Raw genomic sequence first — 22,532 nt, forward strand, 5'->3', positions numbered from 1 at the left:
TTGTGAAAACATTCTGTAAAATCGTCCTGCAACCACTGAGTGAAGCGATTCAGAAAACAAGAGATGAAAAAACAGTAATTGTACATTTTTTAAAAACCAATTTGGGATATTCTAAAACAACTAGCCAAATAAATGTTTTTGTCATTCTTCTTCTCCATCTTTGTACTGCAAATGTCATTTTTTGTATTTTGTATGCTCTAATTCATTGTCCATATATCCTAATATACAAGAATACTAACTACTTTCAATAACATTTAGTATGGTTATTGTTTAAACACTACAAAAGGCAAAAGTACTTCAAAAAGTTTATTCCAAACATTGAAACAGGTTTACAGTCACATCTCACAAATAAAGTTTTTCATTTTCTAAAACAAATATTTACGGTACTTTCCCATTTTGAAGAGCTCCCTCATAATGTGGATGAAACAGGCAGTACAATGGGTTCAGTGTTTGATACCTTGTATCAAAGATTGGCTTTATAATTCGGAAGAATGAAAAAATAAGAAAAAGAAAAGAAGAGCACCCCAGGCGTACATGTGCTGATAGAGGGAGGGATAGCTAGCAAAAGTAGTAGCTTAGTCGCTTATGATCAGCTCATCACAGCCCCAGTCTTCATAACTTCCATCTGGAAGATAACGGCGGATGATGATGGGGATCTTACCGCATCTAGTGGACGAGAAAAGAAGGCAGGCTAATGAATGTGATCTATTGTGGTTCAAACTGACAAGACCAATCGAGATCAAGATCAATCATGATGAAACAGCGGTGTGTAGTGACTCTGAATAACAAAATATATTTTTGGAGTATGTTTGTAGACCAAATGTATAAGTAATGCTGTAAAAAAAAATTCTAATCAACCTGTAGCTTTATGGCAAAAAAGTGTAAATCCAACATATTCCAATGGTTTAATACCATTAGAAGAACATTTTTGTTACACACACACACACACACTCATAATACTCACTTGAGCTCTTTCATGGCAATTTGTAAGGGATCCGTTTCTCCTTCCAGCTCCACCATAACTGGTGCACACATCCTGTTATGTGAAATTTGAAAGAAAAACTTTTAAATGAGTCATTTGTCCAGTCTCTAAGACAAGTCATTCAAACATGTATTCCTGTTTACTTTGGCCAAGATGCAGTGTACAACTCCACATTGGTTTTATATTCACTTTTATACAGTTTGGGTTGCTCAATGTATTAAAATATTCATATTGACATGTTGTATATCCAGTTACAATATTTTGGTTAAAAACACTTACGCTATCTGAAGAGCTCTCGTTCCCAAAACACGGGCTCGCTCATATTTGGTCATGTATGATGTTGTTATCCTCTTCTGGTTGGCCTGCTGACCCTCCCCTGCCGGTAGTATTTGTACGTGCTCCCGATCTTCCTATTCACAAGACACATTGGCAAAAGATGGACGATCAGGGACCTCTAAAATAAACATTTTTTACTCAAATTCCCGTTTATTGGGGGAAAAAAAGTATAGTGATATAATTTAGTCTCTAACGCCCACCCAAAATATTACTACACACAGAGTTTGACTTACATCTTCTGCATTTTCCAAATCATCTAATCCCTCATCCTCTTCGGCATCATCAAAATCTCCATCGTCGAAACTAAAACAAATGGAAGTAGTAGTAAATAAAAGTACCAGAAAATGATTAACTATAGCAAAAACACGATCACAGTTCACCACTACAGTCACATATTAAGCAGCCACACAGGAAGCACTCATCTCTTATCTTTTTCTTTTAAAATAATCGCGATTCTAAAACCAGTATGATAAATTGCTTACTTATCTTCGTTGTCCGACATATTCGTTTACTGATTCGCAAATATGTCAAATTAATCGTTAATATGACTTTCAGCACTGGTTGCTGTTTTTTGTAAACATTAACACGCGCGAGGACGGCGAGCTGTTCATTTCCGGTTCCGCTGCGCACCGTATAAACAGTCCGGAACAATACAGTTTTAATATTTGTTTCTGGTCATTTGTTTTCAATTAATATTCTTATTTTCATCAAGGGAGGGTGTCGTTGCAAATGGAAAGTTTATTGGGTGACAAAAAATGGAAATAAAGTTTAATTTTAACACGAATAAAAGCACGGTTATACATTTCAATATTTCAATATTATATATATTATTTAGATCGATATTTGGAATTTGTAAAACCAAATATTGGTCTGAATGAAAGTTATCTCTTTCATAACTTTTTATATTATTTAAATGAAAACACATATATTATTAAAATAATAATACATGTACAGTATTTAAAATGTAATGCTACTGTATACATACAGTGGTTTATTGACACATTAGAGCCATCTAGTGTTTTCTTACCAATACTTCCTTTTTTTTTCTCCATTAAAACATGTATAAAGGTTATTTTCCTCTCAGTAAATGATCATCATGGAAATTTTAAGGAGATAAATCATTAATTTCAGTGTGTTGTTAAAGTTTGCATTTGCTTTTGTTTTTTTAACTGCTGAAATTACCACAGTATACTCTCATATTTAATGTTATTTATGTGCAAAAAAAGAGTAAACTAATTTCCCCATAAATTATACATTGTTGATTATGCTGCCAATATTATGTTGAAAGTTTCTAAATATATAAAAATATCTATGTTCTTGCTGAAAATTGTGTTTTTGTATGTATATATGTGTTACTCGTTCATCATAATCCACAAAAGTTGAATAGAGGAAACTGGATTTTTGTTATTTTTTTTCAAATTGTTTATTTGTGCCTATGCGACAGCATTGTAGGATAAAGCTAACGTGTCATCATGTACAAGAATAATTTATTCTGTTGTTTTAGAACGTTTCATGGTGTTTACATAGTGTTTTCCGCAGAGTCTTTGGTGCGTTCTCCCTTCTGGTTGAACTTCTTAAAAACCTTGGAGGCCTTGAATTTTCCTTTTGACTTCTTGAACTCTTTCAACTCTTCTTTCTGGAGCTCTAAGAAGTAACCAGCCCAAAATGCAGACAAAACATTAGTCAAATATTTACATAAACTCTGAAAATGTACGAAAAAAATCTTTCATTTTCAAAATAAAATACATTGTAACCTTGGTTGGACTGCATCCCTTCTGAAAATACGTCTTCTTGTCGCTCCCTGATTTGGAAACCGTGTTGCATTATGACTTTTTACATGTAAAAAAAAAGAAATCTATGCTGATATGATCTGTTCTCAATCTACCTTTTTCTATCTTGATCTAAAATGCTGACAATCTGGTTCCTCTGCTCGATAATAACAAGCAGCTCAGCCATTAGATTTTGCTCCTGACTTCGATCTTCTTCACTCCAGACATTTTCTGAAATGACAAAAAAAATTGATCAAAAAATGATCCTATGCTAGCACAAATAGTTTTAAAATGAATTAAATGCTTTTAATGTCATTATACAAGTGTAATGAGATTTAAAGCTTCACCCCAAAGTGCACAAATAACAAAAACAAACAGACAAAGAAATAAGAACAATATTTAATACATCAGCAATGAATACTAAATGAAAGTCTGCATCACTGCATGACAGGAAATAATCTTACCAGGTTTATTGAGAAGACGTCGAAGTTCATATTCCACATCGGCTTGGCTCTCTTCCAATGTTTTCTGTTTGGCCCTGCCAAAAAAAAAAAATGAATTTCAATAATTTGCTAGTCCCATGAGAGTCCCAAAGGCTACTTACAGATAAACCAGTTCAGTATCTTGTCGCATCAGTATTTGTCTTTCCTGAGTAAGAGCAAGCCATTCGGTCACTAGACGATCTTCTTCATCATCTAGATTATCAATAACAAAGTGCTTTTAGTATTTATTCATTTACAGTAGAAATTTGATTTGAAAGGAAATGGCGAATCAACCATTGTTGCACTCTCTGAGATTTCTCTCCAACTCGACCCCTTTTTCTTCCATTGCCTCCAGCTGTTTCTTCAATTCTTTCATTTCTTCCTGTAGATCTGCTGCAGACGCATACTGGTCTGCCTTCACCTGTCAAATAATAAATAATAGTTCTCTCTCTCTCCTTCTCCCCTGCGATTGGTTGGAACATTAATTCAGGGTGTTTGACTGTATAAAACTGATTGAAAACAATAACAATAGCACTCTAAACTTTATTTATTTTTTGAATGAGAGGGGAGATTCAACCCTCCGAATTTCGTCAATGGCAGCCAATGAGTTACCTGATTTCCATGTATGGGTTAAAAGAAATGTGCATAGTGGTCTTAATTCAAGAAACACACCTTCCTTTTAATGAGTGGAAACCCATATCCTGGAGCAGGGGCCCGTCCAGATGTGAGACCCTGGTGTGTCTTTGATTTGGTCATTTCATTTCTTGCATCAAAATGTTCCTTCTTTTTGCAAACCTGCTAAAATAGAAAATAATAAATGCCAAAAATGAATGTTTATGTGCCTGTTCATGAAAGATAAAATAAAAACCTTTACTACAACAACATGTGCTAATCTATACATTTTAAGTCCTTTTTTTTACCTCACTCAGTGTTGAAGAATGTGATTTCCTCTCTTCTGTCATGTCAGACGGGAGTTTCGTCGATGGGACAACTGGCACAGAGAGACTTCTTGTCAAAATGGGAATATAATTTTTCGTTTGGGGGACAATAGGAGTCACTGGATGGGATTCATTACTTCTCTTCATTGCCCCCAAATCTGAACATTTGATATGAGTGCTAGCTCTCATATGAGTGTCTTTGAAATGAAGTCCCATTTTGACTGCATCTTTCTCCTCCAGGTCTTCGCTAAAAGGATTGGGAGGAATGACTTTTGGTCTGTACCAATACACCTGGCCATTTGGATCACGTTTGGAATGAGTAGGGGGTCCTGGTGATTGAACTGGGGGCAATTGTGTCCATGGTCCGGGATGGATGATTCCCAGCCATGGGTGATTTGTTTTGACAAGATTTCTCGGTCTCCTGTTGGACAACAAGGATAGTTTTGACTAGTGTTTTGATTCTCAAGAGTTACAACAATCCATAAATGAGCTTCCTCCATTTTCACAATAAAGACTGATACAAGGTTCACAATATAAGTGATCTAATAAACAATAATTATCGCTACAAAGGTCAGAAAACTAATCTGTGATATATGACCATGCCGTTATTCAAAGCGTAAAACAAGCAATTTTTAAATGGAAAAATACATTTGTTGAAAAACTATGGGTTTTAAAGACTATGAGCATATTTCAGTACAATATTTCTTTTAAATAATTATAAGACTAAGACATTATTTTAAACAATTTGTAACACACCTATTAGGAACCATAGTGGGTTGAATTGAAGAGTTTTACCATTTTTTTTAGCATGTGTGTAAACCATATTTATGAGAGACTGGAATTTTTGCAAGGCAGATAAGCTGAATATTTACTGAATCAAAATCGGGCCAGGAAAAAAATCACCCTCCCTCTTGTGAAACTTGGAGGACAATCTTTATTGTACATTGCAAAAAAATTAATGTATCTGTTAACTTACGTGTCAGGTGAAAAATAGGAAGAATGACTTTGACCAGTGGATTTGTCTGTATAAGATAAAAAAAAAACATTGGGGGAAAAAATATGAATATTTGATTCACAGCAGCCTCAAACTGTAATGAGAACTAAATAAGATGTTTGAAGAAAATTATTTCCAGGAAAACAGTAATTTATGCATTGAAAAACATGCAAACTCTTCAGCTTTGTGGAATTGTCTTATTCTTTTGCTTATATGCTTAGTAGGCTCAATTTTTTTTAACTAGCTCTACATTGTCTTGTGTGTCTTGTGTTTTTCTTGCTACTTCCACCAAGAAATTTCCCGAATACGGTATGAAATAAAGTTCTAATCTAATCTAAATATTGTCAAACATATTGAGAATTATCCAAGTATCGATACTGAATACTTGTATATGATATTGGATAGCAAAAGATCATTCTAACTTAGCCTTTTATTTGTTTCCACCTGTTTGGAATTGAATTTATTTACCAGATATAACGAGAAAAACTAGATTGCTACTATCAAATAAAACTGTGTTTCTTTACCTGAGGTGCTGTTCACTGTTTGGGAAGTTTGAGTTAAGGGTTCAAGGACAGAAACTGGCGTCTGTTCTGATGCCAGCTGCTTACTTTCTTCAGTTACTTGAACAAATGACGACGAGAACTCCGAGAAATCCTCCGAGTTGGTGATTTCCTCCTGTTCGTAGTTTCCTGCCAGATCTGATTCATCCTTGCCATCATTTTTCTCTTCCATGCGTCCTGGAAACGGAGATGGCGGCTTTGACATTCTTCTCTGCATATCAGATGACTCATGCTGTGCTGTTTGCTCTATTGGCAGTGGTTTATCAAGGAGTCTGTCAGGTGACTTTGTTTTTTCAAAGTACGTAGAGACGCTGTTGAGAGTCAATCCGCTTAGATGAAGGCAGTCATCCCATAACTTCAACTTTTCGTCAGGATGAAATGCTCTTATTATGTGGTCACAACAGATAAAAGAGCCAGCATCCTTTCCTGGAATGTAAAAGCTTGGTGCGAGGGTGCCGTGGCATACTTGGCATCTGAAAGATAAAGGGTTGTTAGTCTAAATGTCACAATAAGTCTTTACATATTTGAAAAATGTACAGACAATGAGTAAAGGTGACCACCATTGATTCGGGTTACATGTCAATTACAGTATATAACATAACAATGTTACATTTACACAACTACGATTTTCAGTCAAAAATGTATGAAAATCCACATTAATATTATGTTATTTTATGCTTTTCACATTTCTTTTAATGTAAAAAAAATACATAAACTACATTTTACCTTATATTTGATATTTTTCCCCCTACATTCTACAGTATAAGATTATTTGAGTAAGCACACCTGAAACAACTTCGATGCCATATCTCCCCATGGATCGCATGTCTCTGAATGAGATAAACAGGTTTGATGCAAAAGTGACACAAACTATGAAGACTTCTTTCATAATAAGGATTTTCTTCACTGGCGAGTTTTGAAGGCAAATGCTGGAGAAATAAAAAGAAACATGAGATTTTGAAAATATTGATGATAATATTGACTCATAATTCTTTCTATACATTTGAAGATTTACTCTTTTGTCACCTTGTTGGATGAAGTGATGTGTTTTAACCTCAAACTGGAAGAACTTGCTGCAAAGTCAACAGAGAAAATGTCAATGATGAATAATGATTATTCATTCATCTTCTGTCCCACGATTCCTCGTAAGGATATGTGGTAGCCACGATATTGGTCATGACTAATGAGAAAATGTCATCGTATAATTGTTGTATGGGTCACAATAGATACAATTAATATTGTTAATATTGGTTTCAAATTAAAAGAGAGTACGATTGCTCACACACCGTTAAAAGGCTTGTTGAAGTAGTGGTAATACTGTGAAATGTAGGTGATGACACTCAAATAGTCAGGCACCTCACTGGTAAGCATTTCTTTAGGAATTAAGAAAGCGGGAATGCCCAGTTTTGTCTCTGCAACCTCAAAGGCCTGAAAAAAAAGACATATAACACCAGATTTAGGAAATCGATTTTTGGGCCATATTTAAGAATGTCACATCTCTAGTGATCTTTTGCAGACTATTAAGCCAGCGTGCATGTTTTTTTTTTAATCACTGAGTGTGTTATAACATGTTTGTTCAGATGATATGTTTCCATTGGGTGCAAATAGTAACTCACCAGTTGGTTGTTTTCGTAAACATTGGCTCTAGAGAGGGATCTGAAATCTCTGGAGAAAGGTAAATAAGGGGGGAAAAGTTAATAGCAAGCATACAAATGACAGAAGAAATGAGCTGTCTCTATTCCATTGTAACAACAGAGCAATTCAGAGTAATCCAATTTTGTGTAAAGGGACGAGAAGATGTCAAAGTGGCAGATTATAGTGAAGAGATTAGTCCCATTCACAGTCAATGTTTAATCCAGATTAAACAGCATGCGAGGGCAAACTGAGGTTTTTGGTGGAATGCAAACACTTGCAGCCCCAAAATAGAGATTTCCTCCTTCACAATTAAAGAAAAAAAACAGTACTACTCACATGAGATCTGGGCGGTGTTTGTGAATGATGGCACAAAATGCAAGTCCATCTCGGAATGAAGTGGACAGATTATTGATTTCCACTTGTGGGTAAAATGTGCAGATTTGGCTGCACCACTTCAATAAAGTATCCTTCGATGCCATCGTGTCATGTGGGACACGGGACCTCATGACACGAGATGTGGGTCAGCGTGACGTACATCAACATAACAACGTGGAGGTCGAAAGCAAAGCATCTCTCAGGCTACATTTAGCGCACTGGAAAACCAAGTTTTTGCAAGATTCAAAACATTCACAAAAGTTGATCTTACGCGTCAAGACTCTGTCACAGCATACACGCAACGGTGTGAACAATGTTCAGGTGAGGTGAAATCTACAAGAGGTGGTAGCAAACTGAATAGAGAAATATCTTCTCGGTGGTTGTCCATCCATCTTGCTGTTCCATACTAGGTGAACAACATAATAGTTGCCACAGGAGGGAGACAAACTCATCTTACAATTTTTTTTTTAATTATACAGTAGGCCAATAGTACATCTTTTCATGATGATTTTTATTGATGGTGATGATGATAATGACTCACTCATCACTCACTCACTGTCACTCAATGTCATCAACTAACCAACAAATTAAAGAAACATATGTTCAAATGAGTAATAAACTTTATTTATCCAGATGTAGATTTACTGAGACAATGCATAAATACTAGAAATCATGTCTGATCATTTTGTAACAATAACATTGAAAAAACTCGTGTTCTGAGACATTTAAAGTCATTCTTTAAAATAAGAACCATAAAATTGCTCTAAATCTCTTATGAATGTCAAAATGTTCCCCACAAGTTTAATGAGATTTAAATGAGGAAATTAAATAGAAAAAACATTGAAAGCAAAATTATTTGTATGCATATATGTGGATACGTGTAGCATATATATATTTTTCTGTTAATACTATTATATATAGCAATACAATACACTTTCCATGTTTGTATATGCTTTTTAAATAAAGCATTGGTGAAAATAAATTAAAAAAAGAAAAAAGAAAAAAAATAACATTTGGGTTCAGTGACGTAGGACTTTCTGGGCCCTAGAACAACTACCACTAGATTGAAGACGAGTGGATTGCACAGTATAAGTGAAACATATTTTCATGCTAAATATTTGAACCTAAAAAATATAAACTAAATATCAAGACTTTATAATTCTACTGACGTATACATGAACTATGACTTTTGCTCCTGTCTAAAAAAATTAAAGATAATCCTGATGCATCTTTGTTCCACTGATCTATCAAACACAGTTCTATGCTTGCTCCGCCTTAACGTGACCTTACGTAGTTTGCGTAGTTTTTGCGTCCTTCGTCACGAGACTGACGCACAGACGACATAAATCTCGCAGTGATGGCAGCTCCTCCCGATACGGAGAGTTTAGAGTCTCGCATCAGTGAGTATTTGTGCTTAAATGAAGGATTTTTACTCTCACTTGGTCACAGAATATAAATAATATGACATCTGCATCCTATGTGCTAAGTGTCATTGTAGTTTTAGTGTGGTCAGCATCGTTTCCGTGACATGCCAGGTGCTAGCTAACCTAGCTCCATTGCTACCTGGACCTGCCAGCTGTCAACACAACACAAACTGGCGGACTTTAAGCTTCGTGCCTTCATCTATTAACACCGTGTCACACGAAAGAACCTTGCCGAGTCCCGGTTGCAATAATGTGCATGACTTTAGACTATTATTTGGGGGATTGATCTGGTAGAAAGTTCTGGATTTGACCGATCACCGTCGAGACCACATCGGCAAATCTAGCTAATGTTGACGCGTAATTAGAACACCTGGACTGTACTAACTTGGGTGATTTCAAACGTTTTTTTTTAACGAAACCCAATATCTTCGCTAAATTTACAAATGGAGAGACAAAACTAGCCTTCTTGCAAACAAAATCGTGTATCTCATCATATCATCATATTAAACGGGATTGCGTTTGATAGTGAAGCATAACACGATTAAAAAAGCCATATTTTGTAGCAATCGGTACGTTGAAGTGGGACAAATTGGCTCAAAACTAGCAACGCTTTGATAATAAACTAATTGCAAATTTACATCAAGAATAACAATTCATCACGTGATTTGTATTTCCCTTGTGTCGAAATCCCAACAAAATTGACTGTTTTGTAAACTTTAGGGTAAATAGAATTCCCACTAACACAGAGCTAAACCTCTGCTAAATCAGTCCTGACAGATTTAAAAGAAAACGATTAAAATTAGACTCCTATGATCCCAGAGTGGAGAGCAGTTATTACTGTAACATGTTTTTACTTTGATCACAACAAAGATGTATGCATTTACTTTATTGTGGATACTTTAATGATGCTAACAAATACAATGAATGGCAATTCCATAGCTGCATTAAATTGTTGAACAAAAGTTATTTGAATCCTGTTGATAGATTGACAAATCCAGACACATGGTTCATGAGACATTACTTGGATTGGAGGAGGGTGTCTAGCATTTTAAATATTATAACCATTTTATTCACTGGCTCAATCTTATTACGTCTATATTACAGACAGAGCAACCAACCCACTGAATAGGGAGACTGACTGGGGCAGCATCAATGCCTTCTGTGAACAGCTCAACAATGATTTGGAGGGGTAAGGAAGTTGACAAGACATCACTTGCACCCATTTTGTTGCAGTCTAAAAAGAGCAATTGAATTAAAAAAAAAAACATGATTTCAATTGTCAAAAGCTGCTTCATTCAGCACATGCAGGCCAGCCTGATAACATGGCGCAATCGTTCACTCTTTGTTTTGTGTCGTATTGCAGACCTCAGCTGGCCACCAGGCTGCTGGCCCACAAAATCCAATCTCCACAGGAGTGGGAGGCCATGCAGGCTCTTGTGGTAAACTCAAATTTCTAAATTTTTGTTTGAATTAGCATGTCCTTCATTGATGATGCCTTTTTTACGACAGCATGTCAAACGAGGGGCTTCATTAAAGCCATAACAGACACTTCTTTGAATATAAAGTATGTGTCAGGGAGTTGGATTTTTAAAGATGTCAGGTTTTACACGTCACACCAATAACATGGCACCACATTTTTTCATGTGTTGCAGCTTGTTACGCTTGTTTGACTGGCTAAGTTTCATTTCGGCACTACAATGCTGTGCTGCCATCTTATGGGATCTTGTTGTCAATGTGATGTTTTGTAACCATGACTTATTGTAAATAGAGCAACATTTTATATGGGAAATCCTCTACTTTGTGTAAGGAGGAAGCTAATTTTGGGCAGTAGATAGAGAACATGAACAGATGTCCATATAAGAATGATCCTGTTTAATTAGCATTGACGACAATAGATTTCCAATTTGTCTTTGGGTGGGCTTCCCATGCAAAAGTGGATGTCTATTGCTCTCAATGGCAGCCAATGAGTTAATATTTCAAAATAAAATCCATTTCATTAACCTGATCTTTTTTTTTTTCTTTTTACCCAATTCTTTCAAAATGACATGATTTAGTTGGGGACATTCCTGATAAATGCACAGGTTTTTATAGCACTAAATATTTAGTTTTACAATTTGACTGAATAGATATTCTGTGCTTTGGCTGTAGAACCTCAGTAAAAAAATGGTGTACACTTTTGCTCTATTTGTGGACGCTTTGTCACCAGGTTCTGGAGTCGTGTATGAAGAACTGTGGGAAACAGTTTCACAACGAAGTGGGCAAATTTCGCTTTCTTAACGAGCTTATCAAAGTGGTTTCGCCAAAGGTATGCTATCTTTCAGAGATGCTGCATATGCACATTCTTTGTTTTTTGCTAGGTTTTTAATGAGATGTGTAAATCTTATGTCCTCACGCAGTATTTGGGGTCACGCTCACCAGAGCCAGTTAAGAAGAAGGTCTTGGAATTAATCTACAGCTGGACGTTAGTGTTGCCTGATGAGGCCAAAATTTTAGATGCCTATCAGATGTTAAAGAAGCAAGGTATGTGTGGCATAATAGTGAGGTAAAACTACTTTTTTAATCTTGTTTAATCATTTTTTGTAGGTATTATCAAACAAGACCCGGAACTGCCCCCTGATAAGCTACCTCACGTTGCTCCACCTCGGCCTAAAAATGCCATTTTCGAAGATGAAGAAAAGTCTAAAGTAAGAACCTTAATCCAATCATATAGAGATAATAGAATGGACTTTCCCCACCCGACAATGTCTTTAACCTATTTCATCGGTTGCTTTCTTTTAATGTACCTCTTGGCTTTTGACAGATGCTGTCTCTCCTGCTGAACAGCTCGCATCCTGAAAATTTGAAGGCTGCCAACAAACTCATCAAGGAAATGGTCCAAGAGGTAAAACACAGGATTGGTAGTGTGATTTTTAAAGAATTTTCAGTGGTGATGGCGACATCTAATCAGTTGGATCTTAAATGAAATTAAATTACACTTGCAATTGTCAAATCTAAAAATATTTTTATAAAAAAATATGATATATTCAGCATTTTATACCCCCTCTTCTTTTTAAAAATGCCTTTCAAGATGGTTCATTGTTTTGGATTAAATCCCCCCAAAATTTACCCCAAAAATGCGACATACAGTGCTACCTCGTTCCAAAATGCTGTAAAAAATATTTAAAAAGTAGGGGATGGGGCAAACAAGCAGTAACAGATTACGGCACTCCAATGACCTGTTAAATTCATTTTTAGGATCAGAGGCGAGCAGAAAAAGTGTCCAAGCGTGAAGGGGCCATCCAGGAAGTGAAGGAGAGCATCAGTCTACTGACTCAGCTCCTACAGGACTATGATGCCAACACCATCAATCAGAGCAACTCCGAGCTCATACAGGCTAGTGCCTCGATCTTCTTGATAATTCAATGGACTCACCTTGGCCTGTCACACCCTAGTCTTTCCTGTTCTCTCTCCAATTACATTAATATCAGACAAAGTGCAATTTTGATCAGAAATGTGTTGCATTTACAGGACCTTTACCAGCGCTGTGAAAAAATGAGACCCACACTGTTCAGATTGGCCAGTGATACGGAGGATAATGACGAGGCTCTTGGTGAGCTTTATTTTTCGATGCTATCCAATAAACACATTAAAAATTAATTAGAGATTCGATTTAACCGCAATTCATGTTCAGGCAATAATGAGCGTTTTATCTTGGCTTTGCACAGCGGAGATACTGCAGGCCAATGACAGCCTCACCCACGTCATCAATTTGTACAAACAGCTGGTGAAAGGCGAGACTGTGAACAGCAACAACACATCAAACACACAAAAAGAGACAGGTGGGTTAATCATTGCCAGGCAAGAACGTGATTGAGTATTTTTTATTTTTTTAAATAATTTTAGAATTAAAAATGGGGTGATGAATTTTTTTTACTTGTAATGTTTTCTTCTTTTTTTATCAAAAAGTAAAACCAGTATCTATTCTATTTTTAAATGCTTTTATACTGACCAATTTATTCTAAATTTAAAATTTTTAAGTTATTTATTTTTATGATTATATATATATATATATTTTTTTTTATTATATATGAGGAAAATAATCAATATTCTCTTTTTCAATTTAAAAGGAATGTTTTTTTTAACAGATTTCATTTTTATTTTTCTATGTAGTCAAGAAATGTTTTAAATTATTAAAATATAATTCTGTAAATGTACCAAAATGAAAACTTAGAAAAATACAACAAATTGCTGTAAATTGTGGAAAATAGAATGAACACATTCAAAAAGGGTGTGTATTATGCTCTGGGATTTTTTTCATTTAATTTGTAATTAATAAGGTATTAAGGTTTTTTTTTTTTTTAATATCAGTTTCCCTATTTGACTAACTATCACAACACATACTCTGTGTGGGCTTTACATGAGTGTCCACTCTTGTGGGAACCCCTGTTTCTACAAGGGTTAACAATGAATGTTTGTACCCAGGACTTGGGACGGCACTGCTGGATTTGTCTGGGTTGGACTCGTCACCCCAGTCACCCCCTTCCTTCCCAGAACCTCCCACTCCAACAGACAGTTTTAACGCAATCTCGCAAGATACCGGAATCTCTCTACTCGACGATGAGCTCATGTCACTCGGTAATTTCTCTCTTCATCATAACTGTTTGAAATTTCAGAACTATTTCAACATTCCGCTGTATTTTCCAACACAGGTTTAAATGAAGTAACGCACACCTCCAACGCTCCCTCCCAACCTGAAGATTCCACAGCCTGGGATTCTTTCCAGGTTGGAGTCGGCCAATCACAGACCAAATTAGTCATGAATTTCTATGATTGTGATCATTTTTTTTCTCTCAAGTCGTCCGACAGCATCGATGCGGACAACCCGGCAGCCCCCAGTCTCCTCCTTAGTCCGGACCCTCCCTCTCAATCGTATCCAGTCTCGCCGGCGGCTGCTCCTAAAGGCTCGGTCTTGGATGAGCTGGACTTGTTGGGCAAGACACTCATGCAGCAGTCCCTGCCTCCCGAGGGCATGCAAGTCAAATGGTACATCATCATTTTTAGCTTCTAAGATAGGGGACTTTTAAGTGAGCTTTTAAGAGCCGCGACTACATTAATCCATCATTTTGCGTGTAGGGACAAACAGCAGGTGAAACCCACCCTGAGGGATCTACAGAGCAAATGTGGCTCTAACGTCACACCCAGCCCGATCCCAGTCTTCAACTCGGACCGCACCATACGACCCCTCACCTCGGGGGCCACTATCCAAAACAAAGAGACTACAGACATGTCTCTGGGGGATGTTTTTGTACCTCTAGAATCCATTAAACCCAGTAAGTAGACACGCACGCGCCTTTTTTTCCTTTTCTTCCACTGTCATAATATGAATTTGCTTTGCAGGTAGTCTGCTACCCTTGACCGTCTTCGACGGCCACAGTTTGCGGGTCTTGATCCACTTTGCCCGCGATTCGCCGCCATCTCGCCCCGACGTGCAGGTGGTGATCATCTCCATGTTGTCGTCTGCCCCCGTGCCAGTCACCAACATAAACTTGCACATTTCTGCTCAGAAGGTCAGTGCGGATCACCCTCGATGCCGGCCAGGAAACGTTACCATATTTTTGACGTCTTCTCTTGCAGTCGTTAGCCGTGAAATTGCAGCCGCCATCCGGAACCGATCTTCCGGCGTTCAATCCCATCCTTCCCACCGCTGCCGTCACTCAGATTATGTTACTAGCAAACCCGAACAAGGTAGGTCATGTCAACCATGGAATGATGTCGTTAGTGCACACTTTTTTCCCCATCGCTTGACTTTGACTGCAAATTATACTCAAATAGAATATATATATTTTTCCCTTTCACTATGCAATCATAGGATAATGCAATTTATAGTCTGGAAATATATTGGGGAGTGTAAACTTTTGCATTTTTGATTTGTATAGATTTTAGACAAAAATATATTTTGAAATAAAAAAATTGTGAAGATAAAAAACCTAAATATTTGATATATATGACTATATGCTACATATACATACAAGTATACATATATATGTGTGTGTGTGTGTTTATGTATTTGTATACTTGTATACACATGTACATATATACGTATATGCATATACATGTGATTTGTTTAGTTTTGTACTGAAAACACGCAAACGTTATCAGATTATATCCAATTAATATGACCGAATCCAATCCTGTACAATACTCCAAAGCTAGCCGCATTGGGTGCCGATATCAAGCATCGCATCAGGGCATGACTAGGTAGGCGAGCCAGGCACAGATTTAACACCTCCTCTGCATTGTGTTGGTGACTCTAGGAGCGAGTACAGCTGCAGTACAACTTGCGCTTCACGTTGGGCGAGCAGGAGCACAGCGAGAGCGGCAGTCTTGAGAACTGGCCGGCTTCGGACATGTGGACAAATCTATAGCGCTGTTAAAAGCAACTGGATAGACTCTTGCCAGCTGGCCCAACTCCGCTCTTTACATTTAACACTCCGTACCTGCTCTGAATTTATTTCTCCCTCTCCCCTTTCCTCTCGACTCTTCCTGCTCTGTTTGTGCGCTTTGCTTTTTGCCGACTGCTTCCAAACACCGCCTGTCCTTTGAATTTTATTTTTTCTTGGGGGGGTCGGTTCAAGTCAGCTACAAATGAACTGACATCCACTACTGCATGTGCAAAAGTGCTTCTGTTCGTCTGTAGATTATGACTTCCATCTTTGCATGCTCCGCCATCATAAAACGTCAATACACAAAGGACGATAAGCGATATTTCTTCTTGTCAAACCAAATCTGCTGAATCATCGTTTTAGTCTCTCGAACGAGACTTTCCTTCTTTTGTGTCATGAAAAAAAAACAAAAGTACTGTGACATTGTTGTGTATGTTCTGCCATATGTGCCTCTTTCTCATTTCTGTTTAACTTTTAGCACATCTTAATGGATCTGATCTCTAATACATTGTTTCATTGAACAAGTGTAGCTGTTTTTTTTTAATTTATTTATTTTAGTTTTTTAAAAACATCTTTCACTACCACTGGTGATTTTAGACATCCAATCATTTGGCTCTTGAAACTAAATTCTAATTCAAATGAGATTGTCACTTGTCGGCATCCAATCTGTTTAATTTTGGGGGATGGCAGCGAATGAATGTCTTTCACTCATCTCGCTCTAAATGGAATAAAGGTTTTAGTAGGATATTTTATTTGTGGCAGACCATCGCTGTTGATATTTCACCATTATTGCATGAAAGGGTTCGCCGACCAAACTGTTGGAGCCAAAGTTTGGCGTCTGCAAAGTCCTTGAGCTCCCTTCGTCGTAGCACGTCTGCTTTGTAAATACCAATGTACATTTGAACTGTGCAAAAGCGTAATCAGCGCTAAAAGTTGCTGAACGAGGAGTAATAAAGGTTTTGGTGGACGAGGGGAAAGAATTTAGAGACGGGTGGCGTAATTGTGTGTTGTTTTTCAGCATGCAAACTACTAAAAAAGAAATCTACTCCTATACTTATTCTTAGAATTTATATTGATATATGTTGCATATTTACATATATGTACAATACAACTTTATTAGTACTAAAGCGTTTGTGTATGAGCGTGTTAGAGACAGAATAATTTTAATATCTTAAAATGCTTTTATAATTTATTTTAATCCGACGATCACCGGCAAATCATGGGCATTTTTATGACATTTTATTTGTGACAATAGTGTAGACTGTATGACAAGATGTATAATCAAATATGTTTTGTACGAGTTTGCTATTACAATAATTCCTCATATATTCTGCTTATGAGTATCAACGTGGATTTTCACATTTTTATGAAAACAAAAATAATCCTAAAGAGGCTTGTAATGACTGAAAACAACTGATCACTTTTCACCCTCCAAGTTGTAATGTATTAGACATGAATTGCTGTCGATGACAGCGAACGCAGGCTCAAATCCTCAGAAGTAACCCGTGGGATCACTCCTGTCGCACATCTGCACGTGCACGTGTGAAGTGATTCCTGGGTAGACGCTCTGCATGTTCATCATAACGCCAAGACGTTGGCCTTTGCTCACCGTTCCGGCAACCTTGTCTGGCTTCACGTAGAAGAATTTGAAACAAAGACCTGCATGGGAGGTATGGAGATGGTCACACACACAAGGATCATTTCTGATTGAAGGTTGTTTAAGATAAGATAATGTAAATAAATAAATATATAACTCATGTACAGTCCAAATTCAGTGCTCAGAATGTAGATTTTTTTTTAGAGGTCTTTCCCTCTTGATACTCTTGGTCATTTTGCAATACGAGATTGAGACCCAATTTTGGCACTGACCTTCCCCTTCCATGTTGATCCCATTGTTAATGGCTGCCTTTTTAGGGTCATTGTAGACGATGACTCGCCCGTTGAGGGTGACGTCAAATGGAGCGTAGACCACCGAGCCGTCGTCGCAGTTGATGTCAAGACCTTGGTGGCTCCTGCCCCCCCTTGGAAGACAACACACAAAGAGGTCAACAATTGGTCAAGTGGATTATCTGGATTATCGAGTGATGTGAGGCCTACCTTGAGGCTCCGTAGCGACCTTGACCCCAGCTGTCGGACCCTCTCCGGGTGTTGAAGGTATTCCCTTGGCATATCTGCCCAAAGGTCACACCCTCACACCCACAAGCAAAAGCTACACAGGGTCAAATGTTAAATTATTATGAGACGGGAAAGATTTTGTCAATCTTAATGAGGTTTCTCACCCAGCAGAGCAACAGGCAGAATCCAGTTTTTCATCTTCTCGACTGCAACGACTCCACATAGGCTCTGTTGGTGCTTTTATGCTCGGCACGACAACGACCGCCCGGCCGTTTACATCATCGCCGAAATTCCAGGCTGGCTGGTAAAGTCAATATAGTGGAAGCCAAAGCATATTTCAAAGTCCCAGGTGTTGGATTGTTTTCATTTTTGCAGATTGGCTCACTTGTGGAGTGTCAAAGTTCTTCTTGTGCAAGGTTGGAAAGTCTTATCAATGTCATGCACAAAAGGTTTGCCACTTTTACGCAACTAAAATGTTGTTATTTGAAGAAATAACCTGCTGTTGCTGCACAATGTGTCAACAAAATCTGTTTTGTAGCCACCTGATGATGTGGTGGGTCACTCGCCTGACTTTGGTGCAGGTTTGATTCCCGCTGGTGGTCGTATGATTGTGAGTGTGAATGGTTGTTTGTCTTTGCGTGTCCTACAGCTGACTGGTCACCAGTTTAGGGTGTAGTCCAATCAAAATGACATAACAGAACCTCCGATTAATCCCCCTGATCTAAAACTACTTATGTTATTTATCAATTTTGATACAGATAGCTTGACAGAAAAAAAATGCAAATAAATTTCATGCAACTAATGTTGCACAACATAGGGAAATCATGTAGTTTTTTTTTAATATAGATTAGTAGGTAGAAAGTATTATTTAATTGCCCGATTCTTAATCTTATTGATTCACAAAAAGATAATTAAGATAGATGTTTAGCAAGTCCCTCTCTGCTGGGCCAAAAAATAATAATTTGAAGCACAGACTGGTGTTAAATATATTTTGTCCATAAATACTTATTAAATAATTCCAAATTGTCATCTTCCTTTCGACTTTACCATAGAACTATACCTGGGGGCACTGCAGAATAAAATATGCGTCATGCTTGGCTGAACTGTTGCTTTAACCAATCACTAAGGCTTTCTCGCCGGTCTAGGTATACGTCATCGCTTTCACAAACTATGATTCGTGATTGGACGAGCCAGAGCTACCACATGACCAAGGTTAGAGTTCAAATGACAATCTTTATAATGGCGGATCCGCCAGAAGCCAGTGCGCCGGTAGACTGCAGAGCAGCTCTAAAGTGACGATTTGCCGAAGAAAACCCTGATAAACTTCTCAAAAGACAATGCAACGCATTCGGTACGTTGTCATTTGGGCATTTCGAAGCTCAAATTCTCATTTTAAGCGTGCTTTTTGACGCGAACATGCCTCGTTGGCGTCATGTAGCACCACATGGTTGGAGACAGTAAAATGTTTGCAATCAAATTGGCTACATTGCATTACATATAGATCTTAATGTTTAAAAAATAAATCACTCCGTTGTGTTTTTCAGTTCCTCAACTAACACAGAATTCTGAGAAAACATCAAGAATGTGGCTAAAAAGGAGCAGCTGTTCGAAGCCATCATGCCAAGTGAGTCATTTCTTAAATACTAGTTTCTATTTTCTCTGTCCATTTAATGATGGAATAGCAGGGTTCAGAATACAAAGCGTTGCTCAGTTAGCTTTTTTTTTAATCATGATACATTTACGTTTTGACTGAAAACACATTAACTAGTTTGGTGTTGATTTTTTAATAGCAAGACGTCTGTGTGGTTAACTTGTTAAAGTGCCATCAGTGGAGGTGTAAGGAATAACAAGTACACTTGTAGAATGAATATACCTTTACCCTGGGCTTGAACCTTTTTATTTTTAGTTTTAAATGGGGTTTTGACAAAGCCCATGGGTCCTTTTTGACTATTTTAAACATATGGTAAAATAACTTCTTTTCCCTTAGTGTATGGAGAGGAAAACTGAAAACTTTTTACAAATTAATGGATTTGAAGTGCTTAACTGGAAAAACATCTAGGATGAAATAGCATGGGAAAGGAATGTGGGTAATTTGTGCATCAAGATGGTTAAATAAGCAAATAATAATTCTGTGGTGTTTCAGGTTATTTTATTTCTTAGTGTCATGTATACTAAATCTACTCTTGTATCTTGCTTCTCTTCAGGGTCCACCCAAGTTGACCAAATCAACACGATGAACGGCAGTCTTTGACACCATCCTCTCACTGTTGCTTGTTATAGGGCAGGCAGGGGTCTCCAACTCTGGTCCTTGTCCAGTATGTTTTTCATATCTCCCACCACATCTAAATCAAATGCTCAGCAAGCTGTCCAGGAGGGTTGATCACGATCATTTGATTTTGGTGTATTGGAAGACATGGAAAATAGACTGGATAGGGGCCCTGGAGATCCCTGTTATAGACTCTTATTTTTGAGTCTCTCTGCCACTGGTGGCCAAAAAAAGCAGAAGGGTATGTGTAATATAACCATTTTTATTCCTCATGTGGGTTTAATATTGCTTGTCTTTTGCAGTGGGATGAAGACTTTCTAACTGAGCTGGCACTGAAGTGGCTTTATGAGAAACGCTATTCTGGTAAGTATCTTTTTGATAGAAAATACCTACTTTGTAGGTTTTTTTTGTCAAATATTTGACTTAGTCTGATTTTTAATGACTTTTTTCTCCCTTCCAGGACTCCACCCAAAGGGATGAAAATCTTCCATCTCATAGATGACTGCATTGTGGCCTACAAAAACCCTTCTTAAAGTCTTATTTGTGGAAAAATAAAAGTTCTTAAAATGCATATATGTCTACCTTATTTACTTAGTAAAAAAAAAAACAGGTAAAATGACATTTGAAAAGTTTTTATTAAAAGGAATACATTTGCACACTTAGTAAAAAAAAATTCACATTGATGTAGATGATTTTCTCCACCTGCAGACAAAATTAACACTTAGTATATTTTTTTACAAATTATTCAGGAAAAAGACATAGAAAATATACACCAAAAATTAAAAAGAAAAAAAGACCATTCAGGGTCTTGGGTCTTTTTTTCTATAAGTGTTTTTAAAAAATCAATTGCCTCTCAAACCTATTTTAGAGATTTGATTGATTTTTTAAAAAGAGAAATCTATCTTACCTCTCACTTTACCATCATGAGCCAGAGAAATCTGGACTTTACCTATGAGGGAGGAAAGAAAATTGCAACTTTAGCCAGTGAAATTTCACATACTTGGATATTCTACAATAAACAAATCAATTCACCTCAAAACTGCCAGTGCGCAACTTGGGAAGATCACCTGATCCTCCAGAGTCTGGACATGCAACAAAAAAAGCAAAAGTTAAAATACAACAGATCGGTTTGGATGGGGAACTTATTTTACCTTGATCTGGTCCAGTCTCCTCAAGGTGGTGAGAGAAAAGCTGCATGTTGATGGTAAACAGGATAAACTAGCAATGACAAAAAGAAGCAAAAGTTATCATATATAGAGACTGAACAGATGTTTTTTCTTTTTTGTTTAAACTAGTTTTACCTTCATCTGACTCAGTAAGCTCAGGGGGGTGAGTGTACTGGGCACACAGGAAGAGCTGCATGTGGATACTATGCAGGGAAATAGCAAAAAAAAAGGCTAAAGTTATCATGAAGACTAGAAATTGAACAGATAGTTTTTTTTTTAAAAAACTTGTTTTACCTTGGTCTGGCTCAGTTGCCTCTCCTGTAACCTCAAGGGCACGAGTGTTCTGGACATGTTGATGCTAAACAGGGAAAACATGATTTAACCAAACAAAGACAATAAATGTAATTAACGATCAAGATAATGAATGAAAATAAGTTAGGGCGCACTCCATGCTATTTGCCTTTTTCTAGACAAGGCGATCAAATGTACAGACTGGCGTTAATAGCTAGGAGAATGTTGGCTTAACAATTACATACAAAACAGCAGAAACCAAGACGTGCCTCTGGATGTAATTTGAGTGAGGCTTTACCCAGTAAAACTGCTCGCTGATGTCTCGGCGTTGTTTGATTAAATTAAAAGTATTTCTACGCGACTTATTAATGGAGAGAAAACGGACAACATAATTTTTAAGGGAAACGTGGAGCGTGGTAGTCGTGACGCTAATGCTAAGATAACTGGGCACATGCAGCATTGATCCCATGTGGAAAAGAAGCCCAAACTTAAATTGTCGACGACCTGTTCGACCTGACATTAAACTAAACGATTTATTGGCGTTTTAGGCACATTTGAGTCCTAAAAGATCTACCGGCAGCATGATAAAAATGCACTTAAACCAGTAAATCGCTCTCCGCCTTACCGCGTGTGTATGTGCTGTCGTCTGTCGAAAAGGCTAATGGAAAGGACGAGATACTGCGCATGTGCGTAGTCAATCGGCGTAACCACGCCCATGTTGTCCCGCCATATTGAATGTGGAAAAGATGGCGGCTTGCTTACCGTGCTCCAGGAAGT

At 37.4% G+C, this 22,532-nt stretch overlaps 5 protein-coding genes and 1 long non-coding RNA gene across 8 annotated transcripts; 2 read left to right on the forward strand and 4 right to left on the reverse strand.

The window, feature by feature from the left end:
- Window positions 1-293: 293 nt before the first annotated feature.
- polr2f (RNA polymerase II, I and III subunit F) lies at window positions 294-1,947 on the reverse strand. Its single transcript, XM_077734578.1, has 5 exons — window positions 1,801-1,947; window positions 1,552-1,621; window positions 1,262-1,392; window positions 965-1,036; window positions 294-666 (listed from the first exon to the last, which is right to left on the reverse strand). Exons 1-5 carry the CDS (start codon window positions 1,818-1,820, stop codon window positions 576-578), a joined length of 384 nt encoding a protein of 127 aa, XP_077590704.1. The 5' UTR covers window positions 1,821-1,947; the 3' UTR covers window positions 294-575.
- A 784-nt stretch (window positions 1,948-2,731) lies between these two features.
- Window positions 2,732-8,474, reverse strand: LOC144208599 (MICAL-like protein 1). Of its 2 annotated transcripts, XM_077734530.1 has the most exons (16): window positions 8,343-8,470; window positions 8,033-8,253; window positions 7,678-7,726; window positions 7,348-7,489; window positions 7,088-7,134; window positions 6,848-6,990; window positions 6,026-6,534; window positions 5,484-5,529; window positions 4,490-4,928; window positions 4,242-4,367; window positions 3,864-3,990; window positions 3,692-3,782; window positions 3,552-3,625; window positions 3,204-3,318; window positions 3,073-3,119; window positions 2,732-2,962 (listed from the first exon to the last, which is right to left on the reverse strand). In XM_077734530.1, exons 2-16 carry the CDS (start codon window positions 8,200-8,202, stop codon window positions 2,838-2,840), a joined length of 2,250 nt encoding a protein of 749 aa, XP_077590656.1. In that variant the 5' UTR covers window positions 8,203-8,253; window positions 8,343-8,470; the 3' UTR covers window positions 2,732-2,837. The 2 variants fall into 2 exon arrangements, with proteins under 2 accessions (XP_077590656.1, XP_077590657.1); XM_077734531.1 differs by having other exon boundaries at window positions 4,242-4,364; window positions 8,033-8,474.
- Window positions 8,475-9,328: 854 nt separating this feature from the next.
- On the forward strand, window positions 9,329-16,664 carry gga1 (golgi-associated, gamma adaptin ear containing, ARF binding protein 1). Its single transcript, XM_077734697.1, has 17 exons — window positions 9,329-9,471; window positions 10,600-10,684; window positions 10,859-10,934; window positions 11,702-11,800; window positions 11,892-12,015; window positions 12,079-12,179; window positions 12,296-12,376; window positions 12,730-12,867; window positions 13,003-13,084; window positions 13,200-13,313; window positions 13,957-14,109; window positions 14,184-14,257; window positions 14,330-14,517; window positions 14,608-14,804; window positions 14,872-15,041; window positions 15,109-15,219; window positions 15,789-16,664. The coding sequence occupies exons 1-17, from the start codon at window positions 9,429-9,431 to the stop codon at window positions 15,897-15,899; spliced, it is 1,947 nt and encodes a 648-aa protein (XP_077590823.1). The 5' UTR covers window positions 9,329-9,428; the 3' UTR covers window positions 15,900-16,664.
- A 470-nt stretch (window positions 16,665-17,134) lies between these two features.
- Window positions 17,135-18,342, reverse strand: LOC144208710 (leukocyte cell-derived chemotaxin-2-like). The gene is made up of 4 exons (XM_077734698.1): window positions 18,197-18,342; window positions 18,015-18,126; window positions 17,787-17,938; window positions 17,135-17,576 (listed from the first exon to the last, which is right to left on the reverse strand). The coding sequence occupies exons 1-4, from the start codon at window positions 18,228-18,230 to the stop codon at window positions 17,410-17,412; spliced, it is 465 nt and encodes a 154-aa protein (XP_077590824.1). The 5' UTR covers window positions 18,231-18,342; the 3' UTR covers window positions 17,135-17,409.
- An 872-nt stretch (window positions 18,343-19,214) lies between these two features.
- Window positions 19,215-20,869, forward strand: LOC144208855 (uncharacterized). Its single transcript, XR_013328938.1, has 4 exons — window positions 19,215-19,656; window positions 20,237-20,539; window positions 20,601-20,661; window positions 20,759-20,869. It is a non-coding gene; the product is annotated as an uncharacterized LOC144208855 (long non-coding RNA).
- Window positions 20,870-20,914: 45 nt separating this feature from the next.
- On the reverse strand, window positions 20,915-22,504 carry LOC144208862 (uncharacterized). Of its 2 annotated transcripts, XM_077734902.1 has the most exons (7): window positions 22,054-22,498; window positions 21,759-21,822; window positions 21,600-21,667; window positions 21,450-21,516; window positions 21,331-21,380; window positions 21,206-21,247; window positions 20,915-21,000 (listed from the first exon to the last, which is right to left on the reverse strand). In XM_077734902.1, exons 1-6 carry the CDS (start codon window positions 22,273-22,275, stop codon window positions 21,209-21,211), a joined length of 510 nt encoding a protein of 169 aa, XP_077591028.1. In that variant the 5' UTR covers window positions 22,276-22,498; the 3' UTR covers window positions 20,915-21,000; window positions 21,206-21,208. The 2 variants fall into 2 exon arrangements, with proteins under 2 accessions (XP_077591028.1, XP_077591027.1); XM_077734901.1 differs by lacking the exon at window positions 21,206-21,247 and having other exon boundaries at window positions 22,054-22,504.
- Window positions 22,505-22,532: the final 28 nt, after the last annotated feature.

This window comes from Stigmatopora nigra, chromosome 15 (assembly GCF_051989575.1).
Source record: "Stigmatopora nigra isolate UIUO_SnigA chromosome 15, RoL_Snig_1.1, whole genome shotgun sequence".
NCBI classification, from domain to species: domain Eukaryota; kingdom Metazoa; phylum Chordata; class Actinopteri; order Syngnathiformes; family Syngnathidae; genus Stigmatopora; species Stigmatopora nigra.